The sequence below is a fragment of the Esox lucius genome, chromosome 16, assembly GCF_011004845.1.
Source record: "Esox lucius isolate fEsoLuc1 chromosome 16, fEsoLuc1.pri, whole genome shotgun sequence".
NCBI lineage: Eukaryota > Metazoa > Chordata > Actinopteri > Esociformes > Esocidae > Esox > Esox lucius.
The window spans coordinates 27,535,891-27,554,377 of NC_047584.1; the positions used below are offsets into that span (position 1 = coordinate 27,535,891).

At 46.1% G+C, this 18,487-nt stretch overlaps 1 protein-coding gene across 1 annotated transcript in view; it reads left to right on the forward strand.

Moving 5' to 3' along the window:
- The window catches only part of myo16 (myosin XVI), a 112,300-nt gene that overhangs the window by 81,784 nt on the left and 12,029 nt on the right, over nt 1-18,487 (forward strand). The window contains exons 29-33 of the mRNA XM_034286762.1: nt 1,074-1,170; nt 1,612-1,873; nt 7,084-7,451; nt 7,571-7,992; nt 8,077-8,839. Coding sequence (XP_034142653.1) covers nt 1,074-1,170; nt 1,612-1,873; nt 7,084-7,451; nt 7,571-7,992; nt 8,077-8,839 — 1,912 coding nt within the window. The remainder of the gene's footprint in view (nt 1-1,073; nt 1,171-1,611; nt 1,874-7,083; nt 7,452-7,570; nt 7,993-8,076; nt 8,840-18,487) is intronic.

Below are 18,487 nucleotides of genomic sequence, written 5' to 3' on the forward strand. Positions count from 1 at the left end.
TAAAGTACTTCAAATGTTTTCAGGCTCTCAGTATGCAAGGACGCTTATGGATACATCTCCAAATATAAACCCTCTGGCCTCAAGACACACACAGCACACACACACACACACACACACCACACTGCGGCCCGGAGCAGCCCCTGACCCCTCCCCCTTCATTTCTCCCAGACCGCTCTTGCTGTTGTGTCTGAGTGTGTGACCTATGGGGGTCACAGCAGCTCCCAGCTCACACACGCACACACTTTCTCACAATGGCTCCCGGACACTTTCTACCTCCCGGAAACACACACACACACATACACACACGGCCTGGGGCCACACAGACATTTCAGAAGAGTGATGTTTATATGAATGAATGTGTCTGGCTGTGTGGGAGCGTGTTGGCCCCCTGACCTGTGCACCTGTCCCAGGCTATTCGTGGAGACCCTCACATCTCTCAACCCCCACCCCGCCATACGCCCCTCCCACACCCGTCTCAGAGACATTCAAGAAATGTATTTTTCAGTTTTATTTTTCTTTGGGGCAAAGTATGCTTTTATTGCTAGAGAAGGTGAAAAAGAAGCTGAGCTAATATAACAGCAGTCCAGAGTGCAGGCCATGCTCCAGCAGTATATGTGCACCTGCTACAGAGACTTAGACCTGTGTTTCCCAATCCTGGTCCTGGGGACCCAAAGGGGTGCACGTTTTTGTTTTTGCCCTAGCACTCACACCCCTGTTTTATACGTTACCCTACCACTTAAACACTTGAGTCTTTCACTTGGATCAGGTGCGGCAGAACCAAAAACGTCCACCCCACTTTGGGTCAGGAGGGCCAGGATTGGGCAACACGGCCTTAGACCACTGGAGCACACTAGGCCACCGGTTGTATTTCCCTGAGCCAGAACAGGCTGACATCTGCGTTCACTCACACACCCCCACCGATAGGATGGAGTAGTAGCTCTGAGGAAGCCTCGGAGAGACGAGGGTACAGGGACACGGATAACTACAACAAACTCAGTGAACCTTCAGACGTATTTTCAACCCACTGTCTCCCCCTCCCTGTCTCCCTCCCTCCCTCCCTCCCCCTGCCTCAGATGGGCAGCAGTAAGGTGTTTCTGAGGTACTGGCAGGCAGACCAGCTGAATGACCGTTGCCACCAGCTGCAAAGGAAGATCATCACCTGCCAGAAAGGTAGCACAGAACGTACTCTGCTAAATGACTTAAAGAAACAGCTCCGGAAAGAATTAAGAGACCAGTGCACCTTTTCCTTTCCAAAAAAGTCAAAAAGGAAGATTTTGAGTGGGGAACAGAAGCATGCAGTGGTCTCTTAATTTTGAGAAGCATGCAGTGGTCTCTTAATTTTGAGAAGCATGCAGTGGTCTCTTAATTTTAAGAGACCACTGCACGCTTCTGTTCCTCACTCAAAACCTTTTTGGAAAGGAAAGGAAAAGGTGCAGTGGGTCTCTTGTTTTTTTCCGGAGCTGTATATTGAAGAAAATGTGTGCATCTGTGGTACCAGTGTTTTTTTTGGGTGTGTATGTCTGTTTGTGTGTGTGTATGTCTGTTGGTGTGTGTGTGTATGTCTGTTTGTGTGTGTGTATGTTAACCTTTGTGTCCCCTGCTGTCGCCTAGTGCTTCGTGGTTGGCTGGCAAGACGGCGTGTGAGTCGTAGACTGATCTCCCAGCAGACAAACGACTGCAGTGTCCAGAGGTTCCTCCAGGGGGCGGAAGACCAGGGGCTACACACCTATGACAACCTGGTCATCCAGAATGCCTCGGACATCGCCCGAGAGAGTGACCGGCAGCGATGCCATGGGAACGGGCCACATGGCACCAGTCCGCCCCTTGGGGAACGACCTGAACCTGTCGGGAAAGAGGAAGACACGCCGAAGAGGTAAAAGACCATCCGTTTATCCTCATCTAGAAGCTGAGGTAGGAGACCAGACATTTACCCTGGTAGAGAAGCTGAGGTAGGAGATCAGACATTTACCCAGGTAGAGAAGCTGAGGTAGGAGACCAGACATTTACTCTGGTAGAGAAGCTGAGGTAGGAGACCAGACATTTACTCTGGTAGAGAAGCTGAGGTAGGAGACCAGACATTTACTCTGGTAGAGAAGCTGAGGTAGGAGACCAGACATTTACTCTGGTAGAGAAGCTGAGGTAGGAGACCAGACATTTTCCCTAGTAGAGAAGCTGAGGTAGGAGATCAGACCTTTACCCTGGTAGATAAGCTGAGGTAGGAGATCAGACCTTTACCCTGGTAGATAAGCTGAGGTAGGTGATCAGACCTTTACCCTGGTAGAGAAGCTGAGGTAGGAGATCAGACATTTACCCTGGTAGAGAAGCTGAGGTAGGAGATCAGACCTTTACCCTGGTAGATAAGCTGAGGTAGGAGATCAGACCTTTACCCTGGTAGATAAGCTGAGGTAGGAGATCAGACATTTACCCTGGTAGAGAAGCTGAGGTAGGAGATCAGACATTTACTATGGTAGAGAAGCTGAGGTAGAAGATCAGACATTTACCCTGATAGAGAAGCTGAGGTAGGAGATCAGACCTTTACCCTGGTAGATAAGCTATGGTGGGAGACCAGACATTCACCCTGGTAGAGAAACTGAGGTAGGAACCAGACATTTATCCTGGTAGAGAGTAGGTTGTAATTTCTTGAATTCATTGGAAAATGTGTAATTGAATGTTAATTGTGTTTGTCTATTAATTATCATTATTTGCAGAGTAAAATTATGATATTTCATCTGCGGTGCTGTGTGTGTGTGTGTGTGTGTGTGTGTGTGTGTGTGTGTGTCAGCCCATCTTGCCGGGTGTCTTTAATTCATATAATGATTGATAATGATGATGGGCCACCGTGATCATGTGTTCAGATATTAATGCTGTAGCCAGACGGGAACGCTGGCTTTCTTGTTCTATAGCTGCTACGCGTTAAATACTGTAGCTTTAAGTTGGCATGGCAACCATTGTTTTAAATCTTTTAAATGGGCCCAAAGTGCTTTGTAGCCAAGTCTGTTCCACTGCCTAAGGATGGAGATAGGCTGTAATTTCACAAAGTTCTTATGTGTTCCTTTTGAACATGACCAAGATAAAACTCTGAACGGGAATCTGCAACTCTGGGTGTGTTTGAAAGTACAAGTTAAGATGTACTTTGCAAATAAACAAAAAAGTACTTTAGATGAATAGGCGCTGACACCTTTGATGTTAACGCCGAAACTCTGTGTGCCAGTATTTCTGTGTTGATGCAAGTCTGTGCATTAATAATAATATATAATATTTATATACAGCTCTGGAAAACCACTACTGTCTCTTAATTTGTATAACTGTATATATAAATACAAATAAATTAATTTGTATAAAACAAATAAAAAACGATTCTTTAGTTCCAGTAAATCTAGCATTGTGCATGTATTGGCCCGGTAACCAAAGAGCAGAAGTCACAGTCATGGGGGGAGGCCTGGAGACATGCATTGCAGTCTGGGAAATTCCATCTAATTTATTGGGCAGCTTTATATTGGCAAGCCAGTACACCAGGTTACCATAGTGGCGTTTGTCAGAGTATGTGAAATATTCCTTATTGGTTAACCAAATCCAATTTGGGGATTTAACTGACTGCAGGTGAAATGATTTATATGGGTCATATAGGTGATATTATTGATATGGGTGATATGTGTGATATTGGTGATATGATTGATATGGGGGTTGTGGGTGATGTGATTGATATGGGTGATATGGAGGATATGATTGATATTGGGGATATGGATGATTTGATTGATATGGGGGATATGGGTGATATGGGGGTATGATTTTTATAGGGGATATGATTGTTATGGGGAATATGGGTGATATGGGGGATGTGATTGATATGGGGGATGTGGGTGATATTGGGGATATGGTTGATATGGATGATATGGGGAATTTGGGTGATATGGGGGATGTGATTGATATGGGGGATGTGGGTGATATTGGGGATATGGTTGAAATGGGTGATATGACTGATATGGGTGATATGATTGATATGGGTGATATGGATGATATGATTGGTATGAGGGATATGATTGATATAGGGGATGTGATTGATATGGGGGTTGTGGGTGATATGGGGGATATGATTGATATGGGGGATATGATTGATATGGGGGTTGTGGGTGATATGGGGGATATGATTGATATGGGGGATATGATTGATATGGGGGATATGATTGATATTGGGGATATGATTTATATGGGGGATGTTGGTGATATTGGGGATATGATTTATATGGGGGATGTTGGTGATATTGGGGATATGATTGATATTGGGGATATGATTGATATGGGGGATGTGGGTATTGAATGAAGGGGGCAAGTCAAGCCAATTATCAAAATACATGATGTAGTCTAACTCTGACCCATTCAGGGCGATGAGGGTTGGGGTTAGGTTGGTTGAGGTAAGTGAAGAATCAAGAGCATACGTTTAGGTTTCTTTTGGGTATTAAGGAGTAGAAAGAGGTCAGAGAAGGCATGTTTGATGTCATCCCGGCTATGTTATTTTGTGGATGGCACAATATAGACAGGGAACAGGGTTGGCCCAAGAATCCAACCTGGGGGAACCTGTAGAGACTACCAGAGGTGGAGACCTGTAGAGACTACCAGAGGTGGAGACCTGTAGAGACTACCAGAGGTGGAGACCTGTAGAGACTACCAGAGGTGGAGACCTGTAGAGACTACCAGAGGTGGAGACCTGTAGAGACTACCAGAGGTGGAGACCTGTAGAGACTACCAGAGGTGGTGACCCGTAGAGACTACCAGAGGTGGAGACCTGTAGAGACTACCAGAGGTGGAGACCTGTAGAGACTACCAGAGGTGGAGACCTGTAGAGACTACCAGAGGTGGAGACCTGTAGAGACTACCAGAGGTGGAGACCTGTAGAGACTACCAGAGGTGGTGACCTGTAGAGACTACCAGAGGTGGAGACCTGTAGAGACTACCAGAGGTGGAGACCTGTAGAGACTACCAGAGGTGGTGACCTGTAGAGACTACCAGAGGTGGTGACCTGTAGAGACTACCAGAGGTGGTGACCCGTAGAGACTACCAGAGGTGGTGACCCGTAGAGACTACCAGAGGTGGAGACCCGTAGAGACTACCAGAGGTGGAGACCCGTAGAGACTACCAGAGGTGGAGACCTGTAGAGACTACCAGAGGTGGAGACCTGTAGAGACTACCAGAGGTGGAGACCTGACACAGTCTTCAGACAAGCCTGCTGAGCATGTTAATTGGGATGCAGTGGTCAACGGAGTCAAAGGCTTTAGCCAAATCAGTAGAAACAGACACAGAAAATGGATTCTCTGTGATGTTGTTCAGACCCGTGAGTGATGCCGAAACACACCCTGGCCTGCTGTGAAGCCTGGCTGACTTGAAGACAGGACACTGAAAATGGCTGCTTAGCTTTTTTGTTGAGCAGACATTAAAAAACAGGGAGGAAAAACTGAGATAGACCTGTAACAGCGGGGGTCCAGCTCGTCGCGCTTTCTGCAAAGGGGACTGATGGCAGCAGCTTTCCCATCCTGCCGGGTTTCAGATGTTTGTAATGAGAGGTTTAACAGGCAGGTGATGTGCCAGAGATAATAGCAGCACACAGACTCCAGAATGAAAAGATGTCTGTATCATTAAGTCCAGCTGATTTATAACGGTTCAAATTATGCAGCTTCTTCTCACGTGCACCATCAAGGGGAAACCAGGGGAGGTGCTCTGAGGGAGAACTCAACAGGAGGCAAAGATTGATGCACGCATATTCTGATGACTTGCACTCACTAGCACAACCAGACACACACACACACACACACACAATCTCTGTTCCCTTTGCTTCTCTTCTCCATGTATTGTTCCCGTGCTAACTGGACATCTGCTGTGGGGAGAGGGAATGGAGCAGAGGGGCTTTGGACACAACGATGGCCTGGGGATTGAGAGGAAGATGAGGCAGATGAAGGAGGGGGGGATTAGAAGGCAGGATAAGGAGAAGGGAGGGGGGGATGTCTCTCGTAATCCACCCCCTTCTCTGTGTTCTCCTTTCCTTCCTCCTCTTTCCTCCTTCACCTCTTTCTCCCTCTCTATTCTTCTCTCCTCTCTGCTCTCCTGTCTCTCCTCCACCTGCACATTCCTCTCTTCTCCTCTTTTTTGTCCTCACTTCTCCTCTCTTCTCCTTCTCCCCACTCCTGTGAGTCGTTCTGTCTCACACCCTCAGTCGTTCGGCCATTAGCGGTCGGAGCAGTGAGCAGGTGAGGGAGGGTGTGTGTTGGGGGGGGGGGGTAAGGGAGTTGGGGGAGGGAGGAGTCTGTGTCGGGGAGGGGTAAGGGAGTTGGGGGAGGGAGGAGTGTGTGTCGGGGAGGGGTAAGGGAGTTGGGGGAGGGAGGAGTGTGTGTCGGGGAGGGGTGGTGTCCCATGCCAGATTATCATGGTACTCTCACAAAAATCACACAGGAACCTTTACATGCTTTTAAGCCTCCGTACACACACACACACACAGACACACACACACACACAATGTCACAGAAACCTGTACAAACCACACACACATCCAGTTGGTCCAGAGGGACACACAGATGGCCTCCACAAGATTAGACGAGGAAACATCAAACTGCAAAGTGAATATCATATTATCATATTACAGCAAGCCGATTAGACTTAAACAATTAAGAGCAGAAATGATCCATTGGGTTTCCAGTCTTCATCCCCCGTATTGGCGTCTTTAGCACATATTCCTGACAGGACAGATTATGCGGACATGTATTTCAGTGGCATCTGTGGATGATATAATGGGAATAATTATGTTAATCTGGATTTGGGCTGAAAGAAAAGTAATTATCGTTTGGTTGTCACTCTCAAGGAATATGTAGTTAGTACTAGTGTTTGTCCAAATAGAGGCAATGGGAGGTGTGGAGGAGATGAGGGAGGGAGGAGAGATGCATAAGCGAAATTGAAATAGAAAGCTGGGATGAAAATAAAGCAAGAGATTGACAGAGCATTCAAGGGAGGACAAGATTTCAGGAAAATCGGATGAAAAATGGTCAAATGTTCATTTATTTTTCATGTGAATCTTACTTCCTGCCCCCTCCCATGTAGAGTCGTGGAGAAGAGCGGGAGGAACCAAGACGGTTCGGGCAGCGGGGGGGGGCGTACTGTCCGCCACTTCCGCTCCAGCTCCGTGCCCATCCCCCTGCTAATGGAAAACCTGATACATTCCAGCCCTTCTCCATCCATCAAGCTGGCCCTGCAGCAGGCGGGCTCTGCCACTGACGACGGAGGACAGGCGTCACCACGGAAACAGCCTCCCCCCAAACCCAAGAGGGACCCCAACACCCGTCTGAGCGCGTCATACGAGGCGGTCAGTGCTGGTCTGACGATGGGGCCGTCGAGAGAAAGTCCCACCCCTGACGGCTGTGGGTCCCCTGCCGGGAGCCCCCCCAAAACACAGCTGTCCCCTACTGATGGTACATCCGCTATACAGGCCACATAACACACCTGTGATGAACCCACTCATCTTCCATCACCCCAAAACACAGCTGTCAGTCTGACTAATCGAGGCGGTTTGCTCTCTCCCCTCCCCCAGCGTTGTCCAAGCCGCGCCCCCACAGCGACGACTACACCGCCATGAGAAAGGTGCCTCCGCCCAAGCCCAAGAGGAGCCCCAACACCAAGCTCACTGGCTCCTACGAGGAGATCAACGCCGCCGGCGCGAATCTCCTCCAGCTCCGGCCGGCTGACGTCAAACTGGCCCTGCTGTCCCGGGCGGGGGGGCTGGGCGGTCTGATGCAGCGGGCCGTGTCCGTGGACGGCCCGCATGGGGCCACGCTGAGCCTGTGCCACGGCCAGGAGGAGGAGGATGTGTATATAGAGATGGTGGGCGCTCAGTGCCGGAGCCACAGTCTGGGACGGGTCTTCCAGGACTCTCCCGACAGCCCCGAGCAGGGAGACGCGGAGGCCGTCTACGAGGAGATGAAGTACTTCCTGCCGGAGGAGGCAGGGCTTCCTGTGGGCGGCGCGGCAGCATGCGCGGCCGGGAAGCTGGAGGCGTTGGGGTTGATGTTGGGGGGGTTGGGGTTGGGGGGTGGCGAGGGGAAGAGGGCGGGGCTGGGGGGTGGACCTCCCACTATGGAGGCCCAAACGTCTGCCGCCGGAGGATCCACCAAGCCTCCACCTGGTACTGAAGGAGGGTGCGACATTCCTGCCCCCTTCCCCAACCTCCTCCCCCACCGCCCACCGCTCCTGGTGTTCCCCCCATCCCCGGTCACCTGTTCTCCTGCGTCCGACGAATCTCCCCTCACCCCGCTGGAGGTGAAGAAGCTGCCAGTTTTTGAGAGCAACCTGAACTACGCCGGTCCAGACAGCCCCATCTCCCCACAGTACTCACGCCAGCGGGCCGACTCCTCCCCTTCCCTCTCCATACTCCTCCCTGACAAGTCCACTCCTCCCCTAACCCCTCCGCCTCCCCCTCCTCCCCCAAACGCCCCGCCTCCCCCCTACCGCCCCCCCTCCCACTTTCCGTTCCCCCCCGAGTCCAGCATCCTCTCCCTAACCCGGGCTGCTTCTGTCACAGGGGGGAGTGGTTCGGACTCTCCCAAACCTCCCTACTCGTCGTCGTCCTCCTCTGCTCATAGGGTTGGAGGGGAGAAGCCCCCTCCCTACTCTCCGGCCAAGTCCACCCGTCCAGAACCCCGCCGTGCCCACTCCTGCTCCTCCTCGCCCCTGCTGTTCAACCCAGCCAACGGGAGGCCCCTGACCAGCCCCCAGCCTGCCCTGGACGAGCTCAGCACGCTGTTCAGCTCTGGGCGCAGCCTTCTGAAGAAGACCACCACTGGACGCAAAATGAGAGAAGGAGGTGAGTTACGATGTAATACCCACACACACTGTCTCAAGCTTCCCCCCACTTCTCCATAGCCTTAAACCGACGTGAGAGGCAGCCCAACTATTGTAATTTTAATCAATAAAACAGTCTCTTAGTTAAATAGTGGCATAACCAGTAGGCTGACAGCCATGAGTGTGGCCACAACAGCCCAGGAAGGAGTTTTAAAGGCGTGATCCATAGGAGGAAAATGTACAGCGCTCCGTAGTTCCGAGACGGGTCACATGAAGCAGTTAGGCGTGGCTTCACAGCGGGATGCCGGGAGGTTTATGGGCGCAGAGGATATCAGAAAGGAAGGCAGTCTCATGTCATTTAGGGCTTTGGAGACCAGTAGGGGGATGTTATAGTGAGTTGTTTGAGGGCCAGGAAGCCTGTGGAGAGACCAGCGAGGATAGGGAGGATGAAGCCAGTGGAGAGAGCAGCCAGGAGGGGGATGATGAAGGTAGTGGATAGACCAGCCAGGATGGGGATAATTAAGGCAGTGGAGAGACCAGCCAGGATGGGGATGGTGAGGGTAGTGGAGAGACCAGCCAGGATGGGGATGATGAGGGTAGTGGTGAGACCAGCCAGGATGGGGATGGTGAAGGTAGTGGAGAGACCAGCCAGGATGGGGATGATTAAGGCAGTGGAGAGACCAGCCAGGATGGGGATGATGAGGGTAGTGGAGAGACCAGCCAGGATGGGGATGATGAAGGTAGTGGAGAGACCAGCCAGGATGGGGATGATTAAGGCAGTGGAGAGACCAGCCAGGGTGGGGATGATGAAGGCAGTGGAGAGACCAGCCAGGATGGGGATGATTAAGGCAGTGGAGAGACCAGCCAGGATGGGGATGATGAAGGCAGTGGAGAGACCAGCCAGGATGGGGATGATGAAGGCAGTGGAGAGACCAGCCAGGATGGGGATGATTAAGGCAGTGGAGAGACCAGCCAGGATGGGGATGATGAAGGCAGTGGAGAGACCAGCCAGGATGGGGATGATGAAGGCAGTGGAGAGACCAGCCAGGATGGGGATGATTAAGGCAGTGGAGAGACCAGCCAGGATGGTGATGATGAAGGTAGTGGCGAGACCAGCCAGGATAGGGATGATGAAGGTAGTGGCGAGACCAGCCAGGATAGGGATGATGAATGCAAACCAAGTTGTCAGGATCCTTGGAGCATTGTTTTGAATGAACAGTAATATATTAACTCATTATGCACGTTACACACTGAAACTTTCCGATCCCTCTTCTAATCGGGGGGTTGTTTTCCGGGGCCATTAAGGAGATGCCATTAAAACTGTGGTCTTCCTGATCCTGAGTCCCTAAAGCATCCTCAAAATCACCACAATCACCACTGTGTGAGTGTTATTATCTAGAACACTTTTCTCTCAGCAGTCGGGAAATGGAAGTGAAACCCCTGGATATAAAGAAAAAAGAAAGTTGGGAGGAACTACAATTCAGTAGATAACGTTGTAAAATTACACCTTAATGTGTTAAAAATGGCGCTGCACATTATTGCCGAAATGTATTGTCTTGCTTGCCTCGATTTTCTTTCATACATAAAAAAACGACTCCTCGTAATTCATGGCATGATGAAACTGGCGGTGTGTAGCCAGGGTGAATGGGGTGTATGTGATACCACCAATATACACACGCACCTCAACCAGAGAAAGCTCATAATAAAACACACATACACAAATGAACTCATGCACTCCAATGAATCATCTCACACAGACACAGACCTGGCTGCTAGGCTATTGACCTCATCACTGTAGCACAGCTGCTACAGTGTGTGTGTGTGTGTGTGTGTGTGTGTGTGTGTGTGTGTGTGCACCATGCTGTGCTATAGATGAGGTCAGAAGCGGAGCAGCTAGGTCGGTGTTTATTAAATGATTTATAGGCCATTGGGTGATTACCTTCGAGGTGGGTCAGGTATACATAACTAATATCCTGTAGTTTCTGTGTGTGTATGTGTGTGTGCATGCGTGCGCACGGTACGGCTGCTGGCTTGATTATGGTGCCTGTGTGCGTGTGTGAAGGCTACAGAGCAATTTCTCCGAAATGATGGACTAAACATATGTTTATTTTATGATGACGTTGTTTATTATTATTATATTTTTTGCAAGCGTTGATGGGTTTGTGTTATTCATTTATTCATGGAGCGCCGATATGAAAAAATAAATTGTGAACATTCATTCACTCTGGATAAAAGTATCTGCGAAATGACAAAAATATAGAGTATGAGTACTAACCTTCAATCTGTCGTTTGAAAATGAACAGAAAATGTCTGCCTTGTCACAAAAATCCCAGAGATGTCCCCACCCTCACATTCAACAGCAGGCCTGGCAAGGCCTTGGCTCCGCCCCTCTGCCATTGTCTCAGCTCCTTGTTAAATGCCAAGCTGAAGCTAAGACCGTTTTTAACTGAACGGTTAACTGAAAGCCTACTATTCTGTGGTATAATGTGATATTCTATAATAATTGCAGTAATCACTTTAGGATATACACACTATATATATATATATATATATATATATATATATATATATATATATAATTATATAATATAATTATAAAACTGCTTTGCATATCAAGAATATAAAATAGTAATTTATTGATCTTGTATAATGGGGTTTTTTGTTTGCAAAAAAACAAGAGAAACGTGGAAAAACGAACGACAGTGATGGACTCTGAGACCGGGAAACCTTCTGAGGATTAAAGGCACTTGACTTCTCATCTTACATACGTGTGACACCCACTTGGGTGATGCCATAGCTGTTCTCTGTGACAGAAAGCTTTCCACACCAAGTTCAGAATACTGTCTGTATTTTCTCAACGGCGTTGCTTTCTTTTACCTCCTAATCCTCTTGTGCTTTAGGCAACCCTTCAAATATAGTTCACCAAAGATAATCAATCAATCATCAAATGTATTTATAAAGCCCTTTTTACAACAGCAGTTGTCACAAAGTGCTTTACAGAGACACCCGGTCTTAAACCCCAAGGAGCAAACAACAGTAGTGTTGAATTTCATCAAAAGCTTGCAGCAAACTAAAACAAAATAAATGTTGTGTACTGTGTCCAGATGCATTTTTCAAGTTAAAACACTAGCCAGCTAGCTAGCTATGGCTAGCCAAGTCAAAACGTTTTTACTTGTAAATACCCAATACTGCCGATAGCTTAAGTACCAGTCTCTTTAGCTTATTATTAACTCCCTGTACTCCATATCATGTGCCAGATATCTGGCCTTACTTCAAATATGAACATTCTTTCATTAATGAGCTTGAGGAGAACAGGAAATGTTATCCTGATTGGATTACGCTGACAGCTATTTTCCAATCATAACGATTATGCAGATATAGGAACTAAAAAAGTATTTCCACAGAACATGGTTGCTAAGAAACAATTTTTCCTTTGTTCAGATAAAACAACTGTTAAAAGTTGCTAGCTCATTTCTGAATTAAACAGGGATGTACTGCAATTTCAACCCGGAAAAACACCTTACATTTCAGCCTTAACATAGAACAACTTTACTAGCCCAGAAAGGAATGTTTGGTTTTAACAAAAAAATAATGTTTACCAGCTAAGTCAGTAAAGAACAAATTGTCATTTTCAGTGAACTTGCTGAATGACAGGGCAACACAAAGAACCCTATAATCACAAAAAAATGTATACATTAAAAGAAAAATGTTCACTTTGTACAAGGAAAATAGACAAAAACATTTTGCTTTTCATCTATTGGCATTTCCGTGATATTTCATTGCCTTTTCTGTGTGCCTTTACCCTGGTAGCCTAGAGGGGAGAGGGCATTTCTATAGTGAAACTAATCTTCCACGGTCAGACAGGCAGACAGCTAAGCTTAAACAAACCCCCTCTGGACCAAAATGTTAGTCCAGGTTTAAGGGGATATCATTTTTGTGGAAAAGTACAATAAATGATTTGAACAACAATGTGAGTGTGATGAACCTCTTAATTAGCTTCTGTGATCTTACTCCAATGGAACTGTTGGCAAGGCATCGTGATGGCCTACAACATGGCTTGGAGCGACGCTCCTCCACTCCGAATCCTGGATCTAAACAACCCATTTCATATTGAATGTTGCAGTTTCTAATAAGATAGTCCTTTTGGTCTCGACAATGATTAGGACTTTAGCTATAGAGACTGGTACTAAGACTACCAGATACTGTATATTTAAAAAATTTTTGCTAATCAATAAGAAATGTCAAAATTAGCATTATAAATAGTAAGCAATATTGTAATAGTTATACCTATTATGTGCTATATGTGGTTTAGTGGGGGGAAGGGGGCTTTTCAGAATAGAAGCCATTGAGATGTCGGATAATTGACACAGAGGGTAGGTTGACCTTGAGGACACGCAGAGACACACACATATCCATAAAGTATCACAAATTTACTTCAGAATCAGATGTTTTACATCAATTCAGAATAAAATGGTTTAGAGGCGGAGATTAATGTCTAAGGATGGCGTTGTTAGCTGAGAGGAGAGTTAAGGTTCAACTTAAAGTTTAAGGTGAGATCTTTATTTTATTATTTACTTATATTCAAATAAACTATATTTTTTTACTATAACGTCTCCTACACAATACATGTGTTTAAACAACACATTCTTCAATCATATACATGCAGTTAGACCTGAAAATAATTGGACACTGACATACGTTGTTTTTTTACTTTTTTTATTACAGGTCTTTAGTATGTAGCCCCCTCTTTTTTAAGGGACCAAAAGTAATTGGACAATTGAATCAAAAGCTGTTTCATGGAGAGATGTGGATATGCATATCATTATCCAAATCCACCATGAAGTGAGGACTTCACGAGAGCAAATACAGAGGGTTCACCACAAGGTGCAAACCATTCATAAGCCTCAAGAATAAAATCAAAAGATTAGACTTTGACAAAAAACATGAAAAAAAAAAATCAACTGCCCAGTTCTGGAACAGCATTCTTTGGGCAGATGAAACTAAGATCAACCTGTACCAGAATGATGGGACGAAAAAGGTATGGAGAAGTCTTGGAACGGCTCATGATCCGAAGCACACCACATCATCTGTAAAACACAGTGGAAGCAGTGTGATGGCATGGGCATGCATGGCTTCCAATGGCACTGGGTCACTAGTGTTTATTGATGACGTGACAGAAGAGAGAAGCAGCCGGATGAATTCTGAAGTGTATATGGATATATTGTCAGCTCAGATTCAGACAAATTCAGCAAAGTTTATTGGACGGCGCTTCTCTTTACAGATGGACAATGACAAAAAACTTTTTTTTGAGAATTTTCTGCAATGGCCAGGTCAATCACCTGATCTTAGCCCGATCGAGCATGCATTTCACTTGCTGAAGACAAAACTTAAGGCAGAAAGACCCACGAAAAACAGCAACTGTAGTCAGCTGCAGTGAAGGCCTGGCCAAGCATCACAAAGGAGGAAACCCATGTCCATGTGTTCCAGACCTCAAGCAGTCATTGCCTGCAAATTATTCTCGACAAAGTATTAAAAATGTTAATTTGTCCAATTACATTTGTGCCCCTGAGATAATGGGACTGTGTATGAAAATGGTTGCAATTCCTAAACGTTTTCATGCAAAATTATGAAAATTGGGTCAGTGTCCCAATATTTCCAGACCAAACTGTATATAAACATAGTGGCACCTAAAAGAAAAATATAAACACAATTCATAAACACACATTTAATTCAAAAGGAACTTCTAGTAGTTATCTAAACTCATTCAAGTTCCGCAAATTTGGCAACTTATTCGACTGGTTCTGTGTTCAAGTAATTGTTTTTACTTGGAGTTAAAACAGTGATGTGAGATGTCCTGAGAGTTTTAATTGAATCGTCCTGGTTGAGCAAGCAGTGTGATGAGAATCGGAACGGCTTAGGACGATGTATTTGGAGGAAACACATCTCAGTCAACTGTCCCGCAACTGTCCCGACTGGTGGCAATGAAGCAAGGCCATCTTCACTAAATAGATTTCAGTAAAATATTCCCCAAAACACTATCTACAACCTAACCGCCCATCAAATATCAACAAATACAACACCCTAGCAAGTCATCAGCCTATTTATTTGTATTAGCGTTTTTTTTTCCCAAGTGAGTAGATATTTTTCCCCACCAGTCCATACGTCAAATTTTGAAGTAAATCTGGTATGATCAGTTTGCAATGACACAAATGCACACACACACACACATCAGTGCCCTCTTAACTACCCCATTAATAATTCCAGTCTCCAGTGTAGTGGCCTTTGGGGTACTGAAGCTGCATGTTAGCATAGTAACAGTTTTATCTCACACACACACACATACACACACACACACACACACACACAGGTACGCTCTCGCATAGACAAAACATTGCCCTATTTGCCCCATTTTAACTACCCCATTAATTACAGTCTCTAGCGGGCCGGCCTTTGGGGTACCAAAGCTGCATGCTAGCATGTTAACGAAGTAGCAGCGTCTATCACACACACCATCACCCTCTTTGCCCCATTTTAACCACCCCCTTAATTATGGCAGCCAGTGAGACAAGCCTTGGGTGTTGAACCTGCATGCTAGCATGTTAACCAAAGACCAGCCCTCCCCCACCACACACACACACACACACACACACAGGCGTGCAGACACATACATTAACTGTTAGGTGCTTGTATCTGTGTTTGGTGTGTATTGTGGACTGCAGAGCAGATCGGCAGACCCCTCAGTGACTGTGATGCAGGATCTACCCTTTAGAGAAGGAGGCCAACGGAATTTGTCACTCATATGATGGAGAGGGTCAGCAGTAGAGCTGGGCTGGGTCACCCTTTCCCAATGTACAGGCTGAGACTTAAGTGATTTAACAACCTTTTTCCGTTCATAGTAAGCAAGTATACAAACAGTTGTGCTTGATTTTGCAATTTGATTATTTTAAACCCTTACGGATATTAATTTCATTGTGACTGGTCTGTAAATTGAAATACATTTTTATATATAAAAAACAAATGCTATCTGATCCAAACATATATTAATTAGTTAATAATTCATTTTTAAAAGTTGGAATATGTATTTTGTAAAATTGGGTCTATAATGATGAATAATGTCTGGGAGGTATTTGAAGAAGTACTGTATATACTTCTGTAGAACGATGTTTATATTATATCTGTCCCGATTTCCATGCATTTATCAGTAATCAAACCCCTTTAATAAAAAAAAACTGACATGACTGCCTTAAAATGGCTCCTCTGAAGCTTGTGTGCATCACATTTAAAAACTGTCATGCTAAAAACCCACTGACTTTGTTTAAACACTTTGTTTCATCACTAAATAAATGAAGCTATTAACAAAAGCAGAATCTTTTAGATTGTTATGAAACCTTTAAATCTTTCTCCTCGTTAAAACCTCACACAAGGATACTTTCTCAGTGTCTCCCCCTTCCTGGTGTGTACTCCATTAGCACTGTGTAGCTGAATAGAACGGAGCAGAACATTGAATTGATTAAATGCGATTAAATGTGTAATGTTGTGGTAGGGTACACCGTTTCTCCTTGCACATAGAGACGTGGAGATGAAGAGAATGTGAAGCAGACACACACCCAGTTCATCTGAGTAAATTAGAGGGAGCATTTGAGGACTTACAGAGAAGCACAGCAGACATCCCACATTGGTCAGGAACTAAGAACAGAGGATGTCGTGTCACTTCCTCCTGTCTCTATGTCACATGCATAGAACTAGGATGACTGATTGAGGCCGACTGAGTTGAATGGGGATGCCTGTGCTGGTTATTATATCTCAGTGGTCATGTGAGCCCTTTTGGTGGTTGTCGACATTAATGCCGGGAATCTTCATCCGTCCTGCGAATCCCCTGCCATCATGGAAACGGTCAGCATGCCAAAGGAGGCTTGTAGTCAGGGTCACGGCCCACACGTTATTTTGAGGGCCGATGGCGGTTGGGATCTGAGAACGGTGAAATGCCGCTGGGCTTTACAGGACAGCCTGCTTCCGATCCCTCCCTGGCGCTAAATGGTTAACCATGATGGCCCCTGCTCCAAGCCAACCACAGGGTTAGGGGAAGTACCCCGGCCAGGCCTGTCATCAGCAGCTGTTTCACGCCAGCCCGCTCCTCCCGTGGGACTCAGGAAGCTCATGGTAACGCCATAGGAAAAGGCCAGCGTTCCCCAAGACTTCAGTGTGAGGAGAGAGCACTCCCTTCTATGTAGACATACACTTTACGGAAACACACGCCACCACCTGACTCTATCTTTTTGGCTGTCACCCCTGAGCAACGACACACATCGTGTTTTTAGGACTTTTCCGAACTAACATTCATTCAAAAATCACAAATGTTAAACCTAATCCTAAACTTAAACCTAACCTGAAACCATAACTCTAACTGTAACTGCTAATGGTTTTTTTTTGTATCGTATTTCATGATTTTTAGTAATGTCGGGAGATCTTGGTGAACTCAGGCATACCCACTCCCCCAACAAATCCGGGGGTTAATGTTAAATACTATTCCCATCACTTAAGTCAATGTTTGCAAATCCTTATTTTTATTCACACTATATTTTTCACTATAATGTTCCTACACCAATATTTTTTTCATGTCCTTTATTTGAGCCATTATTTTTATTGCTGTTGCACTGTTGGGAGTAAGCCCTTCATTGACTGGTTCGTGCCTTTTGTATCCTGTTCCCATGACAATTTAAACATGAAACTTGAACGCACAAGCTCCAGTTGTGTGGGAGAATTCTGGTGTTTAAATTTACTTCCCTCATGACCAGGAGTCAGGCATTCCTGATCTGGGATGGCAGAATTTCCATCTCTCTCTCTCTCTCTCTCTCACACACTCACTCACACACACACACACACACACTTACAAAAACACACACACATCCTGTCTATGAGGGTCATGTGATCTGGTGGGCCAGGTGGGGGTTAGTTTCAGGGGATTCAGGGTCTTCGTCCTGGATACAGTAGCCCAGGGTCCAAAGAACACCACTAGCCTAGACTAACTCTGTGTGTGTGTGTGTTTCTGTCTGTGTGTGTGTATGTGTGTTTCTGTCTGTGTCTGTTCATGTGTGTCTGTCTGTCTATTTTTGTGTGTGTGTGTCTGTGTGTGTCTGTGTGTGTTTCTGTCTGTGTCTGTCCGTGTGTGTGTCTCTATCTGTCTATTTGTGTGTGTGTGTCTGTGTGTGTCTGTGTCTGTGTGTGTTTCTGTCTGTGTCTGTCCGTGTGTGTCTGTCTGTCTATTTGTGTGTGTGTGTGTGTGTGTGTGTGTGTCTGTGTGCGTGTGTGTGTTTCTGTCTGTGTCTGTTCATGTGTGTCTGTCTGTCTATTTGTGTGTGTGTGTTTGTGTCTGTGTGTGTCTGTGTGTGTGTTTCTGTCTGTGTCTGTCCGTGTGTGTGTCTCTATCTGTCTATTTGTGTGTGTGTGTGTGTGTGTGTGTGTGTGTGTGTGTCTGCGTGTGTGTGTGTGTTTGTCTGTGTGTGTGTGTGTGTGTTTCTGTCTGTGTCTGTCCGTGTGTGTGTCTGTCTGTCTATTTGTGTGTGTGTGTGTGTGTATGTCTCTGTGTGTTATTTTGTCTGTGTACGTGTTTGTGTGTGTGTCTGCGTGTGTCTGTGTGTGTGTGTGTGTGTGTATGACTCTCCGTGTTTTT